The 23862-nt window shown below is 34.9% G+C and overlaps 1 protein-coding gene across 1 annotated transcript; it reads right to left on the minus strand.

The window, feature by feature from the left end:
- Positions 1 to 19730: 19730 nt before the first annotated feature.
- On the minus strand, positions 19731 to 23097 carry DEFB133 (defensin beta 133). The gene is made up of 2 exons (XM_025384517.1): positions 23040 to 23097; positions 19731 to 19855 (listed from the first exon to the last, which is right to left on the minus strand). Exons 1-2 carry the CDS (start codon positions 23095 to 23097, stop codon positions 19731 to 19733), a joined length of 183 nt encoding a protein of 60 aa, XP_025240302.1.
- Positions 23098 to 23862: the final 765 nt, after the last annotated feature.

Consider the following 23862-nt stretch of genomic DNA (forward strand, 5'->3'; position numbering starts at 1 on the left):
GTACTTAGTCTCATCACTTATTCAAGCTCTTTCCAGTGCTGGAAAACCTGGAGTTAACTTTAATTTTTCCTTTTTTTTCCACGTCTTTTTTTAGCTGTACTCTAAATCATGATGTTTTCGTTTCAGGAACAGGGTTTCATTGTATCACCCAGACTGGAGTGCAGTGATTTGATCATAGCTCACTGTAACCTCAAACTCCTGGGTTTGAGCAATCCTCCTGCCTCAGTCTCCCAAGTTCCTAGGACTCCTGGCACATGTCACCACACCCAGCTAATTTTTTTTTTCTTTTTTTTGTAGAGACATGACATCACTATGTTGCCCAGGTTAGTCTTAAACGCCTGGTCTCAAAGGATTCTCCTGCGTTGGCCTCCCAAAGTGTTGGGATTACAGGCATGAGCCACCACGCCTGACAGTAGTTTTCTTTACAACACCCCAGAAAGTTGGAAAAGTAGATTTGGACTTGAGAAAAATGACTAATGGTCCACGACAGGGGAAGAGAGCAAAGAGAAAGAACTGAGTGCTGAACACATGGCACTCTAAAGCTCACAAACACCCTTGGAAGAGGTCAAGTGGCCATGGGACATAATAAAGAAGAATAAAAAGGAAACATAAATATTTGGGGTCATGCAATGTCATGGTAGTTCAGAAAAAAGAAACAGAGCAATATTGGGAATTTTCAGATCAATCTACCAAGATTATATAGGAAGACTGCAGAAGAGCGTAGCTGCAGTGATCAAGTGTGTAGTTAGGAAGAGAATGAAGGGGATGATTATACTTTGTTTTCTTGATGTAAGTTACAATAATAAGTTTTCTAATGTTATATCATCTTTATATTTCTAGTTTTACTGGATAAGTGTTGCTTTTTCAACTACCTAGTGTCTGAAACTCTTTACAATATTTGACTCTCTTACTCTTTTCTGCAAGTTTGTATAAAATGGTATTTGCTTGACATTTTCACAGAACTTAACGGTATTTTACGTTGCCTGAGGTGGAGGTAGGCTGAATAATTTACTGAGATTTGTTGAGGCTTCTTTAAACAAAATAGACAAATATCTTTGCTCAAGGAACTTACATACTAGGGGAAGGAGCCAGCCAATAAATAATAAATAGAATAAACAATAAATTATACAGTATGCTTGAAGACTGAGGGACATTGGTGGTACTGTGGGTAGCAGATTACCACATTAAATAAGCTGGCCAGTATAGGCCTAACTGAGAAGCAGAAATTTGAGCAATGATCTGAGGAAATGAGGGTGTTAGCCAAACATCTGTCTGAGAGAGGAGCTATCCAGCCAGAATGAACAGTTAGGAAAAAATATACTAATACAAATTGTGTTGGAGTGGTTCAAGGATTAGCAAGAAGTCTGCATAGTTGGAAAAGGTAGCAAAGAGGAGAGCAGTGGGAGATTGTGTGGTGGGAGGCTGTATTGTGGAAGGCCTTGGAGGCCATTATAAGAAGTAGGCTTTTATTTGTAATGTGATCTAGAACTTCAAAGAAGGTTTTAGACAAAGAACTGATAAGGAAATCTTGTTTAGAAAAAAGTTTTTCCAAGTATAACATGTACACAGAAATATGCACAAATCAAGGGTTGACCTCAATGAACTATCATGAGTTGAACATACCCATATTGGGTCATGTCCCATGACACCAAGGTAAGGAACTGGATGTTAACAACCAATCTAGGAGACTCCTTATACCCCTTTCCAGTTATTACTTGCCTTATATTTTCTGTCAGACAACTGAATCTTGCTATAACTGAAGTTGTTAAGTAGGATGCATGAGTTCTGTATTTCATGGAATTCCTTAGTTACTTTATAACTACATCTAGTTCAAGCCATGAGGAGCAGCAAAACCACTTGTTTTTCTATCCACAGATTTCCTACACAGTCTTACCCAGTAATGTTGATTTATGGCAAACTCTAAGACCTACAACTTACACTATTCATACAATACTATTCTATTCTTTGGGCAATATTAACTTATTTTCTACACGCAGAATTGACTTTCTAAATTATATTTAGGGCAATTCGCTCTAGTTCAATTATTCCCAAATGCTAGGCTACTTTTTCATTCTTATAACATACTTGCAAAATTTCATGCTATATCCCTAATAAGCTTGGAAAATTGAGTTACATCCTCTCCTTAGTTTCTAGATATTAGAGTTGAGACATATAACTCCACAATAATAATACTGCAGAAAATGTGAGTGTTATAGCAGACATGACTTGCTGCCATTCTTCTAGGTCCTTTGGATATTTTTTTGAAAATGTAACTTTTTGCTATAATCAGTTTCTCAATATTTAAAAATCAATAATTCTCCTTTGTGAACTTCTCAGGGGAAAACACTGTTTGTGTTATTTTATTTTTATTTTACCTTAGTACTTTGAAATTGGTAGATAGCTCATTATTGGTTCACTAGTCTTGAAGGAATTAATGTCTAAAGGAGAAAATTCAGATACGTGTATACATTTGATCTCAGTTGCAGTATCAGATGTAGAAAATGACTTTTTTCTACTTTGGCTTTTAGTAAAGAGGTCTTGGATTTTAGAATGATAAATCTTTGTAAGATTAAATATAGCAGCCTTTTAGACGTGCCTACTATAGGGAAGGTGCTTGGCACATAATAAGGTGAATAACAATAAGGTGAATAATAGAGTCCACGGCCTCAAGTAATTTAGAGACTACCTCACTGGGGCAAAACAATTTTAACTTTAAAAATGTGTGAATAAAATCCCTTAGTGATTATTTTGAAAGTCTTTGATTATTTGGAAGACTGAGTAGTTCAATTACCAAAAAATAAAACCTACTTATTTTTACATGCATAGACAATACCCCATTTGCAATAATACATGTAAATCCCCAGACATTCATAAAAACACACATCTCAAAATCTTCAGATTAAAACGCATATGTCAGGGTTGTTCTGGAATTGTGTTTTGGACTGGCATTCTTAGAATTATTTATTTTAGAATTGAAAGAACTATTCACGTCACTTGACTTAACTCTTTGTTTCCCACATGGTAAAACAGAGCCAAATGGTTAAATGGCTTGCCACTTGCATATGGTTACCCATATGGTTTGAGAGAGAATTCCTTAAAGCTCTCGTTCTGATTTGATCAAGATTCTCCCTACTCTTTCTATTCTGCTTCATTTCCCTCTGTAGCAATGTGGAAAACACACAAAAATCACCTTGGAAGAAGTTTAAAGCTTTTGCCATTCTTTCTTTTGCAAATACACGAGATTATACAATTAGCTTTTGAACTTTTCTACTTTCCTTGTTTTTCCTTCTGTGACGCCTTGCACTAGTTGAGTTTTATTTATTTTTCCTGAGATTATACTTCAATATGATTCAGTTTTAGTATAACCTTGAAGCTAAGACTAGTTTGCTTCTTCAGAGAGCTAAGCAAATATGATTCTGGTAGGCATGAGAATAATACACAAGGAAAAGGACAAAGATAACTTCTCTAGAGATTGAGTCTTAAATTATCCTGATATAGAAATTCAAAAATATGTTAAGACTACTTTAAAGTCACTGAAAAATCTATGGTCTTATGTGTACTGGAGTACAATGTAGTGTATAAACACAGTTTAACTCTATTCAAAGACAGTTAAGACTTTGATATAGATTGGGGACGACTCCCCAAAACACACTCATTCCAGTTATTTACCAAGTTCAGCCAATGCAAGTTAAGTTTCCCTGCAGCTTTCCCTGAAGTAAGTGAGTTACACATACAAAGCCCATCTGATACACAGCAGCCATCACTTCCTTCTGTATTGAGCAATATTGATAGCTATCAAAAATTCCAGCAAGCCAGAAAGGAAGAGATAGAGTAGAAAGTGATAAAGGAAAAAAGCTAAAATTGGATAGAAGAAAGATACTTGAGTAATATGACCTGGGTTAACAAATCATTAGCATTAAATAAATCACATCAGTGGAGAGGAAAAACACTTTGAACCTCTTAGAGTGATTTAATTTCCAGGTAGTCGCAGGTGGCAAGAACCTGAGTTAAGCTTTACGCAATATCCAGAATAATAGGATAGTATGAAACATGCAAAGTTCCCAAATATGCCAAACTGTGACACTGCAATACTACATATATATATACACACATATATATATGCATATATTTGATTTCAAGAAAATCAGTCACAGAATATGGATGAGCAGAATTTATGTCTGAAACAGATGTTTTAAGAAAAGATACTATTAGTTTGCTTTAGCTCTGTGCTTTGTAGTGTATAGAAGAAAAATGAGAAAATGTTAGTTTTGCTACTCTGGTGAAATTAAGGTAGGTAGTTGTCCCTAGAAACAGATACGCTTTTGATTGTTATAATTAGGTTAGATTGCATGGGTGAAGAAAAAAAATTCCAAACAAGAGGGATGTTTTGTTACTAGTCAAACACCACTTGGAATCTCGCATTTGGCTCTAGGAAAGAAAATGAAACACTGATAATCCTGGAGATATTTCTTTTTTTTTTTTTTTTTTTTTGAGACGGAGTCTCGCTCTGTCGCCCAGGCTGGAGTGCAGGGGCCGGATTTCAGCTCACTGCAAGCTCCGCCTCCCGGGTTCCCGCCATTCTCCTGCCTCAGCCTCCCGAGTAGCTGGGACTACAGGCGCCCGCCACCGCGCCCGGCTAGTTTTTTGTATTTTTAGTAGAGACGGGGTTTCACCGTGTTAGCCAGGATGGTCTCGATCTTCTGACCTCGTGATCCGCCCCTCTCGGCCTCCCAAAGTGCTGGGATTACAGGCGTGAGCCACCGCGCCCGGCCAATCCTGGAGATATTTCTATATGGCAGTGCCAGAATGGAATGAGAATGTAAAACCATATCATGTGGGAAAGAAAATGGGAATGTTTAGCAAAAGAAACATAAAATATAACGAGAGAATAGAAAGATGTCTTCAGAAAGTTGAAGGTTGGATGTGGGAAATGGAATTAAACTAGTTAAATATAACCTCAAAGTGTAGAACCAGGATATGAAAGTAACAGGGAGAGTGATTGCTGCTGAACATGAAGAAGATGATCCACAAATAAGCTATGTAAAACTGGAATTAGTTGCTCTGGGAAGCTGTAAATTTACTTTTACTGTGGTTATTCAAGAGCAAGTTGGATAACTACTTGGTGGGAATATGTTAGAAAGAATTCAAGCATCAAATGGGGATAAGGACTAAAAAAGAAGTACAATATCTTTTAATCTTAAATGCTATCTCGAAAATGCATGAGCATGAGAGCTGGACCATTAACTCCCTACAAAGAATTGTTTGTTCCTGATTAGTCTATTTATATGCCACAGTCCAAATAACATAAAAGATGCATTTTGTACAGCCATTGAACTATGCGTAGAGGAACACCTGAATCTCTGAAATAAATTATGTGGTTACTTTTAGAGTCATTAATTATGAACAAACTTAAATATTGTTTGGCTATTCTTTTTAAACTTTGTATGTGTGTGTGTGTGTGTGTGTGTGTGTGTGTGTTTGAAACAGCTGATCTACAATGATTTCTTGAGTGTTTAATCAACGGCACATTTTACTGTGTATTATGTGTTTTCAAAGGTTTATAGGCATGTTTTCTTAACCCAGTGGGTTTATGGTACCCTTTAGCCCTTTTTTTTCTTGTCATTTCTCTTTCCTCTCTCTATTGCTTTACTCCAAACATCTAGGCACAGATTTCAGTACAAGTTTTACCACTTACTAGTTGGAGGATCTTGGTCAAATTACTAATCTCATCAAGATTTAGCTTCCATATTTGAAAGTTAACAGTAGAACCAACTGCATAGTGAGGACTAAGTGAGATTATGGACATAGCTATTGGCATATAGTAAGTGTTCATCCAATATTAGTTATTTTGTTAGTTCTCAAACTCACTCTCATTTCTACACTTAGAGTCTCTGATTAAATCCTTTCTATTGTAGGTTTATTGAAACCCCTGACAGATCACTACTCTCTACCACATTGCCATTATCCATCTTGTTCTGCAGTTGTCCTACTTTTATTGAGAAAAGATGGGCTTTCCACTTCAGTTTGAACCTCTACATCCTTGCCCTCACTGTCACTTCTTACTCTTACACAGGGAGATGGAAGAAGCTGTTCTATAATCTTATAGAGTTTTAGGTGTGGTAAACACTTGGGTCTGGTAAAGGCTTTATCCAGGCAACCTACTTATTTTGGAGATGAGGAGCCTGGATAAAGGCTCTTATTTTGGCATACAGACAGGGTTTGACCTCTTTACTATGATGATATAACAATTACTTAATAGGAGCAAGATAATAGCATAATAGAGTGCTCTTTCTGCTGTACAGTATCACATGCCTCTAGCTCAAACAGTTACCAGTGAGATAGAGTATGTACAGTTACAGTATGTACAGAAAAATGGAAAAAGCCAGAATTTGACCTATAGTCCTCAGTGGAGTATAGGACAATGGCTTGGGTTAAAAAAAAAATCAAGGAAGAAGCTAATATATTTTGGGTGCCTATTATGTTCCAAACACTGAAATAATTTCTTTATATACATGTACCAGGCTATTTAGTCTTCAGTAACAAAATAAAAATGTATAAAAACTATTATCTTTATTTCCCAATTGAGGAAATTGAGACTCAGAGAGATTTTATTATTTGGTAAAAATTATGCAGCTAATAAATAGTAGTGCTACAATTTTAATTCATGTTTCTATGACTGTGAATCTCTACTGTTTTACTGTTTTTATGTAGATACTCACCCTTTCCAATCTTGGCCTCTGTATAATTCTCGTTGCCTCAAGCATCTAAGACCACTTCTCCTAGGAAAGTTCAAAATGTTTAGGGTCACATTGCTATTGGGAGAAGAGCTGGTTATAGAAATTGCCTATATGGACTACTGCCTGTAGTCATTCCTGAATGTTGGGATGTCTGATTTCAACAACTCATCACCAATATGCTTATTCCTGAGATTATTCCACAAGAAATTGGATCTTACTTGGAGAGATGGTGGTAAAATCTCAAAATCCCAAGAATATAGAGAAGCAATCAAAATCGGAGTGTGAGAGAGTAAGGGAACTCTTTCTATAAATATCAATAATTGTTTGGATATCAGACTTTTCATTAGAAAGTTTGAATAATAAAAAACACTGGTGCAATATATTCATATTCAAGCTATATGTTACTTATGCTTAGTGCAACATTGTTTTGTAATAGAAAAATTTATAAATCATTAACCTGCTCTCAGAGAAAAAAAATTCTGGTTTGTAGCAGTCTTTAATTTCCGTGGTGTAAATACTCCTAACACAGCTAATTTCAAGCTATCAACATGAATTTGCTGATCACAAAGTTGAAAGAGATATGAACATATGTTTTTCTGTGAGTCAAGTACAAGTTATCTATGCATACACATATAGGTATACATACAAAAAGAACACCTGGAAGAATACTCTTAAAAATATTTATAGTGGTTTGCTCTAGAGTCGAGTGGGTTTAAGATATGCCTAATGAAAAATAACTTTTCCGTTTTATTTTTTATATTTTTGTGTCTTAAAAAACTTTTTTGCAGTATGACATATACATGAAAAAGTACACATATAATAAAAGAGTAGTTCTGTTTTTACAAACTGTACACACCTAAATAACTACCCACATCTAGAAATACAACATTATCATACCCACTCTTATCTCTGTCAGTCATTATTCCTCAACCCCCCAGGAACAACTATTATTCTGATTTCCAAAAGCACACATCAGCTTTGCTTGATTTTTGTAATTTACAAAAATGGTACAGCATATATATTATGGTAACCACCTCACCCAAATATTCAATGATAATATTAATTTTAATTAATAATAATGATTAAATTATTCATTATTGATAATGATATAATGAACCTTTTTATATATCATTCATTCCATTGTGTCAGACTTGTTTCATGCAATATTTTTGTGAGATTTGTTAATAAATATATCAATAAATACTATATAAATATATTGTATAGACAATATAAACAGTAAACAATGTTGTTGGGTAGTTGAAAATCATTTATTCTCATAGCTATATAGAATTTCATTGTATGCCTATAATTCAATTTATTATTATTCCACTGTTGGTGCTCAAAATATTCCATTAATGCAGACTAACTAGTAGTACTTATTGCAATTAATCTTCTCCCTTTTTCCCCACCACTGCACTAACCTGCCTACCTCCACATAGCTCCTGGGCTCCTCAGAGTCTCTGGAATAAAGAATATTTATCTCACATCCTCTGGCAAGAACCAGGTGTTAGCTCTTCAGAGACATTATATAAGAGATTTTTAAATCCTGGGTGCAGAGAATTGATAGAATTCAAGGAATGCCAGTACTTGAATGGAAGGAAAATGCAATCTTAGAAAATATAGATGCCACCTATTTTCTAAGAAGTATTAAATAGGGACATTCTATAATAACTAGATGAAGATGCAATTTTGACTTTGGGCAATTGAAGGACTAGTATACTATAATCCTTGTGGTTATACATTTGTATGTAAGTTATATATATAGGAGCTTTATATTCAGGCTTAAGTAAGAATTCAGCCGCGCCACCGGAGAGGAATGGCTTGGCGATTTCAATTGGCCAATCAGCCTCATGGACTGGTTGTTTTTAATACTTTAGTGAAAAGAGAGTTCAAGTAGCTGTGGAAACGTATTGATTATAGACTAATATTCACCTATGTTACCTGGGGCCTAAATTAACACTTCTTAAAGCCAACACACAAGAAAGGGTTTAGGTGAGAGTGAGAGTGAGAGCAAGAGAACAAAATATTTAAATTAATTCCCTCCAGGACAGATGATAACTTTAGTTCCTTGAGGGCTCAAGAAAGCCTGTAGCAGGAGATGGCTATACTTGGTGTTCAGCATTCTTAGAGAGCATAAACAGCAAAGATATAAATAGAAACAGTGACAGTCTGCCTTGTGAGAAGGATAAGAGAATATTGGTTGCATGTGTAAATCTGACACTCCCAAAATCTCCACATATCTCCATGGAGTCTTGGATGTGGCCATTGAGGTTCTACTCTAAAGCAAATTCGGGACCTGAGCCAGTGGCATTTAGCAATGGTAATATTAATGTTAATATGCTCACAAATATACCCATAATCTGGTAAAGTTCTAATTATTTTTATTGGATCTTCACCTCACCTTTAATGAAAAGTAAATGGATGAAAGAGGAAATTCTAAAGAGGAAGGGTTGCAATTCCTGGAATACCAATAAGAATGCATGGGATGGGACGGGTGTGGTGGCTCACACCTATAATCCCAGCACTTTGAGAGGCTGAAGCCGGAGAATCATCTGAAGTCAGGAGTTTGAGACCAGCCTGGTCAACATGAGGAAACCCTGTCTCTAATAAAAATACAAAAATTAGCCGGACATTGTGGCACACACCTGTAATCCTAGCTACTCGGGAGACTGAGGCAGGAGAATCACTTGAATCTGGGAGGCAGAGATTGCAGTAAGCCAAGATCGTGTCACTGTACTCCAGCCTGTGCAACAGAGGAAGATTCTTTTTTTTTTTTTTTTTTTTTAAAGAATGCACATGACACTTGAGTCATCAGCATTTTTCTCGACTTTTGTCAGGAGAGGAAATTCCAATGGCTCTCTGTGGACTTAGCCACAATCTAGGAGTGATAGTGAGTATAAGAAGACTGGCAAATATAGTTTATTTCTATTTGACCCATACTGGTAAGATTAAGAACCTACAGCAGCGTCATATAATTTCCTTATAAAGATATTCTGAAGTGATAGTCTACAAATGATATATTTTCTGTCAAAAGAGATGAAATTTGTTGGCTGAGAAAGGAATATGTTCTAGAGATGTTATTTTTTCCTCTACAACTCTCCTACTCAATCTAAATATAGGAAGGGTGATATCTCTCAACTATATCCATAGTAGACTTTGCAGAGGTAATTTTTCAAAATTTGATCTAAATATATAGCTTGATATACTTATTAGGAGTATTCCAACTAAATAATCATTATAAAGTGAATATATATGTGTATATAATGTATCTTTTATTTGGATTATGGCCTTATAATGCATATTGTAGTGGCTCTATTAATTTATTCAATAACTACTTACTAGTCAAATATGGAAGAACAGTGAAATCACTCAAACACAATTTCTATATTTCTATTTTAAATTTTAATCTTGTTCCAGAGAAAAACTCATAAGGAGACAATTCAGAAAAAGTGCATGCATGTATGTGTGTGAAAATGTCTGTCCATGTGGCTAGGGTAGCACGTAGAAAGTAGTATATTTCAAAGTAAATATACAAGTATAAATGTTCACTGAGGTTTTGTATAATAAAATTCCAGTTAATCAAGATTCCTTTAAGATCCCCATAAATATCAACTTTTTAACCACTAAGTGTTTTGTTTTAATATTTCTCTTGTCAGTGTACTATTTTGGATGTCTAAATTAGAAATTTTAATTTCAGCATGTAAAACAGAATGAGGAATAAGTTTCCATAACTAGAAAGAGTGTAACACAACCATTGCTGCATCATGAAAATATTTTTAAGTGGTTTATAGGTATCATGATATATTATGGATATTATTTAACCCAAAGATAAAAAAGTAGGAAAGGCTTTATAGAGGACAACAGTCATGCGTTTTGAAGAATGAGCAATTTTATAGTCCAAAAATAAAGAAAGTTACTGAAATATAACTCAGTAAGCAAAGTCTTGGAGTTATGAGTGTCACTGGATGTGGAAAGTTGACAAGAGGATTAGGAAGAATAGAACATGGTGAGAATGGCTGACTCAATATTCTATAAGCATGAGGAATCAGCATGTTTAAAAATTAGGGTGATTTTACAAATCTTCTTTTCTAAATGTTATTCTGGTGAAGGTGTGAAATTACAATACACAGTAATTTACTGGAGTAAGAAGTGAATAACAGGCTATGACAAGAGACTATTAAAACTAATCCCTGACAGCCAAGCAGGGAGAACAAATGACTTGTATTCAGAAGCACTAGCCATGTGGCACTAGAGGGAATAAGGAGTCCAGACAATTCACCTCCCCATTAAGAGCATGTGGATCTCCGTGGTCCAAATATCATGACAATTTCATCTGGATTTAAAAATCAGTGACTAAGTTTGGCATGAGGGAGAGAAATATTTGTTGGAAAATTCCAGGTCATGAAACAACAACTCAGCAGTAATTTTAGGAAATAAGTGAGGACTGGTAGTTAATAGTCAAGATAATTTAAAAATAGCAAAAAGGAAGCTTAAGGCTGAAATACAGCCATGGCAGAAATTATGGGACAAAAATAGAATGAGGCTATGATAAGGGAGGCTCCCATTTTGACTTCCTTTTTTTTCCCCTTCAGTATACATTTCCCATATACTTAGCATGATCCTTCATTACCTTGGCTCACCTAAACTTCCATCTTTAGCTTCTTCCTGTACCACCTTTATTTTCCTTTCCAACCATACTAAACTTTCTCTATTATACATAATATGCCTTTGCTCTTTTCTTCCTTAGGGCTTTTACATATTTACTTGCTCCATTTACTGGTAACATCTCAAAATTACCCCCCACCCCCGAACCTTCCCTACTCCCCTACTACATACACATATTCTACGTATCTTTTCCTTATTCCTCACATCCTAATTTAAATGTCATTTTCACAATACAGTTTTCCATGAACACTTCACCTCAAGGAAAGGTTAAAACCTGAATTTATGTGATTTTAACACTGATCATAATAAATACACGTTTAATGGTTGCAGACTTCTTGAAACCTGTAGCCTCTTCCATTCAGCATTGGATTGCCACTTAGTGCCTAGCACAGACACTGACATGTGGTGATGGATTTGGTTCTTATTGACATTTTCTAAAACTTGAGTAGGGACTTGCCTGAAAGGCAGACATTATTCTACGCATTTTTCATGAATATGGGGCAGGCAGAGGGAACAGTGGGAGCTTGATCAATGCAGTGTCAGCAAGAATGGAAAGAGCATTTTTCAATAACTATTTCGGAACTGGAATAAATATACTTATAGAAGAGAATGAGAGAGCATTCCTGTCCTTTAGGTGGGATGTGATGCCCGCAATGCTCACAGGCAATATAGGAGAAATCAGTTTATGAGAGGTGAGAAGAGAGAAAAGAATTATTCTGGTAGTGTTCAGTTTAAAGAATCTACAGAATTTTCGTAAGAGATATCCAACAACCATAGTTGCATCTTGTGTTAAAAAAAGAAAATGAAGGTTAGAGCTACAGATTTTGGATTCATTTCATTTGATTTAATTAGTGGTACTAGATATAATTACTTAAGAAAATATTTGGAAAAAGTCAATTAACCATGTACTCCTGGGAACCGCAGATGTGTTTATGATTCTATTATGAAACACCAGACCTACACAGTTAATTGTGTTTGAAAATAAAATGGGTAGGAAATAAGTAGTAATTTGTTTTTGAAACTATATTTTTTATTTGGTGATTAATAATTGTACATATTCATAGGGTTCATAGTAATGTTTCAATACGTATAATGTAGTCATCAGATCAAAGTAATTAGCATATCCATCATCTAAAACATTTATTATTTCTTTGTGTCGAGAATGTACTTCTAGCTATTTGAAACTACATAATACATTATTGTTAACTATAGTCATCCTACAGTGGTGTAGAACACTAAAGCTTTTTTCTCCTATCTGTAATGATTTTTATCATTATCACTGCATTTGCCAAAAGATTTAACCCTGTAGAAGCATTATAAATTTAAATATTTATTTATATAAACACAGTTACTGTAGTAATTTATTATTTTGACTTGCTGCTTTTTCTTCCTTCTCCAAGAAGCAGCAGATAGATTATGACTTGTGAACCACCTTGTACCTTATGGCTAAAGTTGTGTGGCCTTGACCTTTGCAACTAAGTTATCCTGGCCTTCTTATACAATCCATAAACCTTTTTTACTATGTTAAATTTTCTAATGCTTCTAGGTCATCTGAGCAAATTGTACTAGTACTAGCTTACCTCCTTACTCAGAGCATAGACAAGAAACAAAGTAGAAACTAAAAGGTTGAATTATCCCAAGATGATTTTTTTTTTTTTTTTTTTGCCTTAGGAAATCTTCCTTGAGATTTTTCAGTCGTATCCATATTTGAAGATTTTACTCATTTTCATATTTCTAGGGGTGAATTGGTTTATTATTATTACCAGGTGACCTCTGCACACATATACACTATGCATATTTGAAACATTAAACACTTATAGTATTATTGATATAATTATGATAATGATTATTATTTTAACATTATTAACACACTAGACACTGCATATAAATTGTACTTGGATCATTTCATTTGACCTTCATATTAAACATGGCAAATATGCAGTAAGTGCTATTTCTGTTTTATAGATGAGGACACTGAGGTTTGGAGAGCTTGCGATTTTGTTCAAATTCCATAGCTAAGAATATAGTGAAACGAGGATTAAAACCCAGGCAATCAAATTTTAAAGCATAAAGAATTAATATGAATCTTTTCTCGCCTTATCTACTCCAACAGAAATCTCTTACCCCAGAGAAACTTTTAGCTTCTTAGTCACTACTTTCTACTACTTTTAGAAACACAATGAAAGTACTGATTCCTCAATCAATGCCTAAGTCATCAACGCATATGCACAGGGGCAGTGCACGTTCACTAGTGGTGTTATTTTGTTCATTGTAATACTGAGTATGTACATGAGCCAGGATCAGAAAAATGCTAAACTTTTTCTTCTGCCTTTCACAGTAAGCTTGTTCACTTCCAGATGTGGTTGTAGTATGTAGGTAGAAAAAGACATGCCAGGAGACAGGACAGTAATATTCGTGTCTTGATTATGATGAAGGTGAACCCCAAAACTGGGGCTTATCCCGGAGGGGTTCTTGACTTTGCTCAGTAAAGCATTTAAGAACAAGCAGACAGTGAAAGAAAACAAGTTTATTAGAACAACAGTGTACAGCAAAATGGTTGCTCCACAGACAGAGCAGGGCTTTCCCATAGGCAAAGTGGCCCAGAGTAGCACTTGTGGTTTGCTAGGTAGCTATATATATACCCATTCTTAATTACTTGCTAAGTAAGTGGTGAGTTATTCATGAACTTCTTGGAAAAGATGTAAGGCACTCCTGGAACCACGTAAGGTAACTGCCAGATTGTTGCCATGGCAACATATGTAAACTGTCATGGCGCTGATGGTAGTATCTTACAGCGTGCAAATGAAAATAAACTGTGAGAGTAATTAGAGGACATTTTTGTTGCCATTTTGGTTCTAGCTGGTTTTGGCCAGTTACTTCGTTGCATCCTATTTTGATCAGCGGGGTTAGACCTGGTTGTAACTGGTCTAAAAAACAAGTCCTGTGGATCGCCTATCTCAGTTAGACACCAAAGTCTGTTTATATCCTTGCTAAGGAAGCAACTGTATTCCTTGCAGATAGAAACGGGCTGCACAAGACAGTTGAATCATTGTTAGTGACTTTGGACCTGGGTATTGATCTGGCTTTTGGGTTTGGTGTAAATGTTAAATTTATATTTTCTTCCATTCTTCTTCCCTCTCACAGTATGTCCATTCTCTCTTTTATTCATTTATTTATTCCATACATTTTTACTGAAAAATTATTTTAGAAGAGACACTGGCTATCGAGAATACCGTAATAAATAAGAAGCTGAGTTTTCACATTTATGAAGCTTATAGCCTAATGTGTCACACAAATATAAAATTCTTAAATAGGCAACTACAGTTTTGAGCTATAGTGATGTTATAGAATAATTAGGTGGATTACTTGGAGTGGGGAGAAAGATATATAAAGTTTTCTCATAGGTGATGGTTTCTAAGATATGACTTGAAAGACTAGTTAGCCAGTTAAGGAAAGATGAAGGATGCTCTAGGAAAAGAGAATTGCATGTGTAAAAGGTTGGAGAGAAGTGAAAAGTTGTAGCTATAAAACAAATTGGGTATAATTGAACTATCACGTGTAAGGTGAAGAGTAGATTTTTCAGACTGGTTAAAAGGCCTGCATTACATCCTGAGGACAATAGAAAACTTGTGAAAGATTTCAAGGAAGATTTTAGAGCTTCTTTTATATCCTGTTAATTCTAAAATTGGCCAAGCCTTCATAAAAATCAAATACTCGGTGATTTCACCTTCATCCTTGGAAACTTGAAAGTACTGATAAGGTTAACTAGAAGAATAAGCTCTTTTCTCTCCCATTCTATAAAGAGGGGCATCTACTTATTTATACTGAATAAGTTAAAACTGAAAAGTGGAAACATAATGTAATGTGAACTTCTCTTGGAGTTGTACTAGTGTTTGTGTTACTCAAAATCTAAAGTATGATTTGAGAATAAAACATTTGCTAAAATATCTCAAATCTGGCCTTCTGATCTTCTTAAATCAGGTACTTATCCCTGTACCTGGATCATTGCAATAGCCTTCCAGCAACTTCTCCCTGTGTCCACATCAGCTAAGCATTCTCCATCCCATGTTGTGGCCCCTGATTGATTTATTTGCCTATATGCTGGTTTTCTTCATTACCCTGTGGACAATAGGAAGTGAATTAAATCTCCTTTTCCACCTTTTGCATTAGATAAGAGGCTTATATATTCACTATTTAATATAAATTATTTTCAGACTTAAGAACAACTAACATTGAGCTGCTGGAGTTAATTTAATCCCCAAAATTACCAAGAAGGATGACCCAGTTGTATTTTTTCTTCATGTCCCAGCTCTGAGAGCTGGAGTCCACGAAAGTCTTTAATGCTTGCCAGGATTTCCCTCCTACTTCTTTTCTGCCTCTCCTGTACAAAAGATCTAAGAAGAAAACATCCACAATAAGATTCTTTATGACTCAAGGTGTTGTCAGATAGAAAATACCCCCCTGGTCAGGGGGACACCAAAATACCTAGGTGGAAATGAAAGTCAAACCTCCTTCTTTGTTCTCAGAGCCTATGAATTGAGGCTCTGGTCATATATATTTCTGAACCTTGAGAAAGTCTTTGATTCATCACTGCCTCAGTTCTCAAGTGGAGAATTTTGCAACATGCTCTTAATTTCTCTGGTAGTTGCCAGCATTTCAATTTCTCATTTTTATAAAATTGCCTGTAACTTTAGCATGAGAAAAATTTAAAGCTTATTTTTAAATTTAGAAAGTAGAAGCTATCCAGTTATTTTATTTTTTTTCTTTTTAACTTGGCTAGCAGAAAGTTTAATATTACATTGTGAAGTTCCATTGCAGTTTTACATCTTTAAATGAAAGTTGAAATGTAATTAAATGGAAACTGGGAGACATGAAAAGTGAAGGTAATTTGAGTTTATATGCTTACTAACTAGTTAAAAATAAGAAATTATTTAATTGGTATTTATGTTAAAGAAGGACTTAGTTAACTTCTGGCTCCTCCTGTCTCTAAATGTGGCAAATATTTTGCGTTTATTTTGGTCTTCTCATCTGCTAAAAATAGTAGTTTTTGATCTATAAGGTTTCTGTTTTCTCAAATTGTGGCTTGTCAGCCTGGTCATTTGGTAATTTAATAAATTGACAAATTGACAAGGCCAATGTATCTTACCCTATTTCATTTATTTATCTTATGACCTTACTGGTGGCCTATTTAATGAGTTTTTTTCTGGGTGATAAAAGGGCAATTTTATTATTTTTTCTCTTTTATTTTTTCTTTAGAATAATTGACATTGAATGCTGATCAACACGGTACAGCCAAAGACAGCAAAAGGATCTTTGTGACTTTCTGAGAGAGAAGCGACTAAATTCTAATACCTTCTAATTTGAGACTAAAATTTATTGAAACCTGTCAAAGTTTCTGCTAGCAATAGACAAAACAAGATACCCAGAAAATAAAATGTCGATTGAGATAGAGAGAAATGGGACCATTTGACTTAAGTGGAAGGTCACCACCACTTATATAACTTTTGTCACAACTGGCATTGATAATATTCTTTAGTAGCTGTCATTGGGTTCTGTAGATAATCTATTAATCAGATATCAGTAATAAACATTTCACAGTAAAGTGGCCAGTTTCTCAGTTAAGTGATGGGTTTTTTCAGCCTCATGGTAATGTGCTTGAGTTCTGACTTCAGAACTAGAATAGAGTCAGCTTGGCTGACTACTTCAATAAGACTGATAGTGTTGATAAACTTTAGTGAAAATGACTTATTTTATAATACAGATTAAGAAAACAACATTTTAGATTCTCATGTGCCCGAATGACTCTTATTGAGAGAGAACTAGTTTATGGACATTTTCTAAAACTATCTATGCCAATGGCACCCAATTTGTTTGCTAAGATCCAGCAGGGAGCTGACTGGAAGTGATTGGTGAGTGCAAATGCACAAAAACATTACCCATAGAGTAAATGAATAAAAACTTGTGTATATCTATCTACCTACTTACATACCTGGCATATCTATATGCACACACATGTGTATTTATGTTCACATGTAGATTATTTTTCTGGTCATTCTCTAGTTCCTTAAACTTTTTAGATCCTACAATTGCAATTACTCTTCTATGGAAGAACCATGACATTTTGTGTAAAAGTGGTCTTTTTTTTTTTTTTTCTTGTCTTCAACTTGTATTTTAAGTTCCAGAGTACATGTGCAGGAGGTGCAGTTTTATTACATAGGTAAATATGTGCTATGGTGGTTTGCTGCACAAATCAACCCATCATCCAGGTATTAAGCCTAGCATCCATTAGCTATTCTTCCTGATACTATCGCTCCCTCCAGCTTCCAAGAGGCCTCGGTGTGTGTTGTTCCCCGACATGTGTCCATGTGTTCTCATCATTCAGTTCCCACTTATAAGGGAGAATATGCAGTTGGGTTTTCTGTTTCTGTATTAGTTTGCTGAGGATAAGTCTTCCACATCCATTCATGTCACTGCAAAGAACATGATCTCATTCTTTTTATAGCTGCATAGTATTCCATGGTGTGTATGTACCACATTTTCTTTATCCAGTCTATCATCAATGGTCATTTGGGTTGATTCCATGTGTTTGCCATTGTAAATAGTGCTGCAATGAACATATGTGTGCATGTATCTTTATAATAGAATGATTTATATTCCTTTGGGTATATACCCAGTAATGAGACTGCTGGGTCAAATGGTGTTTCTTTTTCTAGATCTTTGAGGAATCAGCACACTGTCTTCCACAAGGGTTGAACTCACACTCCCACCAACAGTGTAAAAGTGTTCCTTTTTCTCTGCAATCTCACCAGCATCCGTTGTTTCTTGACTGTAAAAGTGGTCTTTATTCTAAAAGATTTAGAAATTAATGCTGTAGGCTACAGAGTGAGTTTTTGCTTCTATGGATTATAAACTCAGTTAAAAAATTGATTTGAAAGCTAATTATACAAGCTTGAGGAGTTACATCCTTTCTATTTTCTTATAAAATTCTCAGTTGCTATAATTAATCTGGAAAGTTTTGTGTGTAATAAAAAGTGATAAAAGAGAAAAGGAATGAAACTGTAAGCATCTATTACTTGACCGTCAGATCAATCTAATTAGAAGATTATCTCAGCAGTTTATTAACCTGTGCTAGTCGTCAAATGTGGACATTTAGGCAATCAAACCACCCCTGGTTGCCTATTTCCTGTTTCTTAAGTCTGTTCTTTAGTTTCACATGCGGCCTCTGTTTTCAACTCAGTATTTACTTCACCCTTTTCCTCAAGCTCCCTGTGATGATTTCGAAGTAAGGGAGTGTTCAGATTTGTGTTCATCGTAAGATAGAGCTTAAGTTATCAATGTGTATAATTTGTTGTTTAGACTTGTGTTCATTGTAAGATAGAGATTATCAATCAGTATGATTTATTAAATAGCTGTATGACCTCACAAACTTGCTAAACATGATTTAACAAATCAGGTTAATCTAATAAACATTTACACAGTGTTTGCTGTCAAAACTAGAACTCTGGAAATTTGGTCCCAGGATCTGTGTCCTGAAGTTATCTTACATGTCTCATGGACATTGCATTACCTCATAGACATTTTGTGATCATCAAAAACATTTCTGTATCTCAAAGTGTGTTTTGAAGCTTTACGTTAGTCTTAGTTATAAAGATGATATTACTATCAGTAAAGTTCCTAATGATTTTTGTGATTTAATTATTTTTGTACTAATCATACTGAATTCTGCATTTCCTATTCAGTAGACACTAGTTATGAGACATCTCCATTTTTCATCAAACCTCTACAGTTTCCTGTTTCAGTTGCAATACACGTATACCTTACTTTCATCTATGGCCTATGTTTTAAAATTTCTTGTTCAAGAGAACAAATACAAAAAAAAAAAAAAAACCATGAAGGACTGAACTGATGCTATGGCTTCCTGCTTGCAGTGAATCAGATCTCTTGATCCATGACCTAATGAAAGTACTATTTGTTCCTTCTCTTTGAACTCTCTAAACTCCTATTAGTTTGGATGCCTTTGATTTGAGGACTCTTGATAATAATTATGTGTGCCATTTAGCCTTCTTTGTGTCATTTAGCTTTTTTTCTGCTAATTAGTAGAAAATTGTTATTCAAAATGATGAAATGTTTCCACAGAGCTGCTTTATATACTGCATGTCTCCCACTACTCTCTGACCCCTAGGAGAAAACATAGCTCTTCAAATGATGCTATATAATGAAGAAAACATCACAGACTGGACAGTGGTTGGTAATTTAGTTTTATTTATTACTAATCCTTGCACTCACTGTGCTTTACTTTTCAGGGATGCTGATTTTTATTTCAAACTTCTACATATAACAGATGGCATTTAGTTTTGTGCAGAAATCAATTGGTTTTGCAAAATCACGGCACTCATGTCTACATTTGCCTCTAATGATAAAGCAACTATAGGTGTCTTTCATGGCACATTTCACTGTTAAAAGGGGGAAAAAAAGCACGTAAACCATTGAGTCATTATAAATGCCTTAAGGTCCTACCTTGGGATAAATCAGTTGTCGATGTGAAAAGAAGTCTATCACTTGCATTCTGGGGCAGGGATTTGGGAAGTCATTTGTTTTGCTATTTTTCTAGTGATGATTGTTTTGTGACACTTTTTGTTTCATTCTCAGTTTCCTCTCCAAATTCTGGCTTTATCCACTAGTTGTTAAAGCTTAGTTTTCCGTGAGAATTTCTAAATAAAAATTGTTAAGTTCCAAGTAGTTCTGCAATGAACACCACATAGTTCTATGGCTACTTACCTACTACCCACCTAACATGATTTTTTTAAATGACAATTTTATTGAGGTATAGTTGCTATAAAAAGAACTGCACATATTTAATGTGTACATATTGATGAATTTGGGCATATACAAATATCTATGATCCCATCACCTCCCAAAGGCTTTTTTCTCCAATTAAAAAAAAAATTAATCATTTAAACATTTTTAGTTTTAGGATTTAAAGTGGGAAGATTCGTTAATGTTCCTTAAATTGCTATCTTGCTTGAATATTTTGTATAAATCTCTTTTATTAGAAGAGTGAAAAAAACCTAGCAGATACTGGGATAAGAGAGGTTCTTTGAATAGTCACAAAGATTTGAGCCTAGGCAGGAAACTGGTTTGCTGGGAGGATGAGTGTTGTTATGAATGACAAGCCTTAAGTTCAAAGAGAAAGAAGTAACATCTCTTAGCATCTCCTTATGTTTCCTTGCTTCAGAGTCTTCTCCTTTATAAAGTCCTCAGTATTGCATCATCATAGCATATACCAACTGATGAACTAATCCACATCTGGCCATAAGACTTAATGTTTCATCTCTTCAAGAAACATTTAAATTTTTAGAAAGGTCACATAAGGAGGAAGATGCCCAAAGTAATAGCATTAAATGTAATGGTAAATTATCAAATATCAGTGATGAAGGTATGTCAACAGCGCTCTTTCCCTAGGTTCTCAACATATAGGATCCAACTGAGACGGAGTCAAAGGTACTGATAATCCAGTTCACGCCATCTGCTTTCAGTGAAGTTATGTTAGCATACAGTCTTACTATTATTTGAGTAACTAGACATTTTAGGAAAAAATTGAACATATGATTTTGAATTTTTTGCCAAATATTTTAGGTAATGAGATATGCTTTTTCACTATTTAAATTAATGATAGATATCTCCTTATTTGTATTATCTAGAGAGATGCTATTTATTGCCTTTGATGCCAGAGGGAAAAAGCATTATCTTGCCAACTTAAAAATGCATCCTCAGATTACACTGTCCTACATGAGGGGTGTGATGCGTGTATGTTGACTTAATTGGAATTTACAAATAATAGAAGATGACAGCTGTCAAGCACTAGTATTAAAAAAAGAATAGCATTATTTAAGTGGGAATTGTAAATTAGCATTTTTCCACTAGTGACAAAACAACAAATAGCTTCTCTCTAGATAATAGCTATGTATAACATAAAAATATATATTTATGCACAAGAAGGAATCACAAATTTTTCAATTTTTAGATGAATCTATGCACATACATTCACATTGTCTCTTGGGTTTATAATGAAACTGAAAATGTCATGAAAATTTTCACCTTTTCTCCCAAAGCAAGTGACATGAGGCACACATGTAAATCATGATAACATAACTGGAGCTAATTTTATTATCCAATTGTGGTTGCACTAAATAACAGTCTTCTTTATTTTAAGATCACCCCTGTATGGCTTTAGTAAAACCAACCCTGATTGTAATTCCATTAGTCTTGATTTTAGAATGATGTAATAAAATAACAACCCTCATAATTGTCATCTGACATATTTTATTTGAATTATGAAGCAATTCAAATGATTTGTGTCTTTTATCCAAAATACTTAGACGTTTGAGTTTACTCACAGCCAGACTTATTGTTAGAGCTAGACTTCTTTGGTCTCATCTGTGCTGCTAAGGAATGAAGTTGGACTTCAAAGAGGAAACTATTGAAGTTCTAGACCACTCATAAATCAGAACGCCCTAGAGTTATGATTTTTTTGTTTTATTTTCTTAAGGTGAGTGGAATTATTTTCTTGGGTATGTGTAAAATGATTGTTTACAGGGTCTTTACACACATAAGAAAAATACTTTTCCTATCTCAAGTACCTTGAAATGTGTTAAAACAGCTCTTTCAATGATCTCCATCAAGATACTTTCCTTGGCTATTGATTCAATCTAATAGTAGAGTAGTGTGTACAATGAAAGTTTATAAATGAGGGTACACAATTTAAGTATGTGAAATCCAACATGGTAAATATTATCTCCCCTGTTTACTGCAATAGTTCTCAAAAAAGAGTTTCTCGATGAGATTTCTAGAAGTTACTTGCTTTTTAAGGTGTTTCAATACAATGTAAAAGTAATTATAATACTATTTAAGAAGAATCTGATAGGTATTATACTTTATGTTAGGCACTTTGTGTATTTAAATGTCATTAATCTTCATAATGCTACAAGGTAGACTTAATTACTATATTTACTTCACAATGAGGAAATTGATTACTAAATTTACTTCACAAATGAAGAATGAGTTTAAATAATCTGATAGATTTATATAGCCAATCCAATACACAGCAAAAGCCAAATCTGAACCCAGGTATCAATAATTCCAAAGTTTATATTCATTTAATTATCTGGTTAGTATTAATTGTTATGTAATTGGACCTGAGGTAATACAACCACTAAAGTTCTCAATTCTTAATCAGTTGAAAACACCATTTTGTGTTTTTCTCAAAGTAAACCATGTGACATAATATAACCAAACCCATCAGTAGGTTACTGAAAACCAACTATTACTCTACTGCACAGTGCCCATCATGTCTCAAGGATCTAGATGGTTGTACTTTAATATTCTATCTAAGTAGTCAGTCTGGACAACCAGCCTGTAGTCATTTAATCAAGGCTTTTAAATTGTCTCCTACAATAATATGACTCGCCAGGAGCTTTATTTAGTAAGATCACAGTCCTTTATTTGTGATTTACCCTTGGGACGACAACCAACCACTTTCTTAACAATCTGGTCACTCTTTTGTCTCCAGTTGACATTGACCAAGATGCAACTCTCCAGAAAGATGTTTTACCCTCTCAATTAGTATTTACATTTTACCGTGTGGCAATGGGGCCAGAAAGAAAAATAAAACAAAGACAAAGACAGGAATCTTCATGATTGAAGACAGCTGAATCAGCAGCTCTGCAATGTTTGCATAAGAGAAAGGTGGAGAGTGTATCTTTTTATACTTCTCTCCATGCAGTTGTATGAATTTAGTCACTGGGGTTTATCAAAAATTAACACTCCTGTTTAGCAGTGTCTGGGGCATAAGTGCTGGACATTCCTTTTCTTTTATCTTGGGATAAAAAGGGATATGATATCCATAGCATATAATTATCTTTTCAATAACTAGTTGTCTAGGAAGTGCATGCCACTGAGAATCTCCTATTGGAGGTCTGAAGAGTAGAAGCATGAGAATTTAATCTTTGCTTTTGCTTCAGTTTTTCTCTATTTAATATAGTTATGCATAATGCATAAACTAGTGAATTTAAAAAGCAATATACTCATGCCCATAATCCCAGCACTCTGGGAGGCTGAGATGGGCAGATCACAAGGTCAGGAGATCGATACCATCCTAGCTAACACGGTGAAACCCCGTCTCTACTAAAAAATACAAAAAAATTAGCCGGGCAGGGTGACGGGCGCCTGTAGTCCCAGCTACTTGGGAGACTGAGGCAGGAGAATGGCAAGAACCCGGGAGGCGGAGCTTGCAGTGAGCTGAGACTGCACCACTACACTCCAGTCTGGGTGTCAGGGCGAGACTCTGACTCAAAAAAAAAAAAGAAGTAGTAATATAAATTCTTGTCTCCTAATTTGTGACTTTAGTTACTAGAACATATTTCTCCCCCGATCTGTTGTTATTGCGAAAACCTCCCTCATC

This window comes from Theropithecus gelada, chromosome 4, assembly GCF_003255815.1.
Source record: "Theropithecus gelada isolate Dixy chromosome 4, Tgel_1.0, whole genome shotgun sequence".
NCBI classification, from domain to species: Eukaryota; Metazoa; Chordata; class Mammalia; order Primates; family Cercopithecidae; genus Theropithecus; species Theropithecus gelada.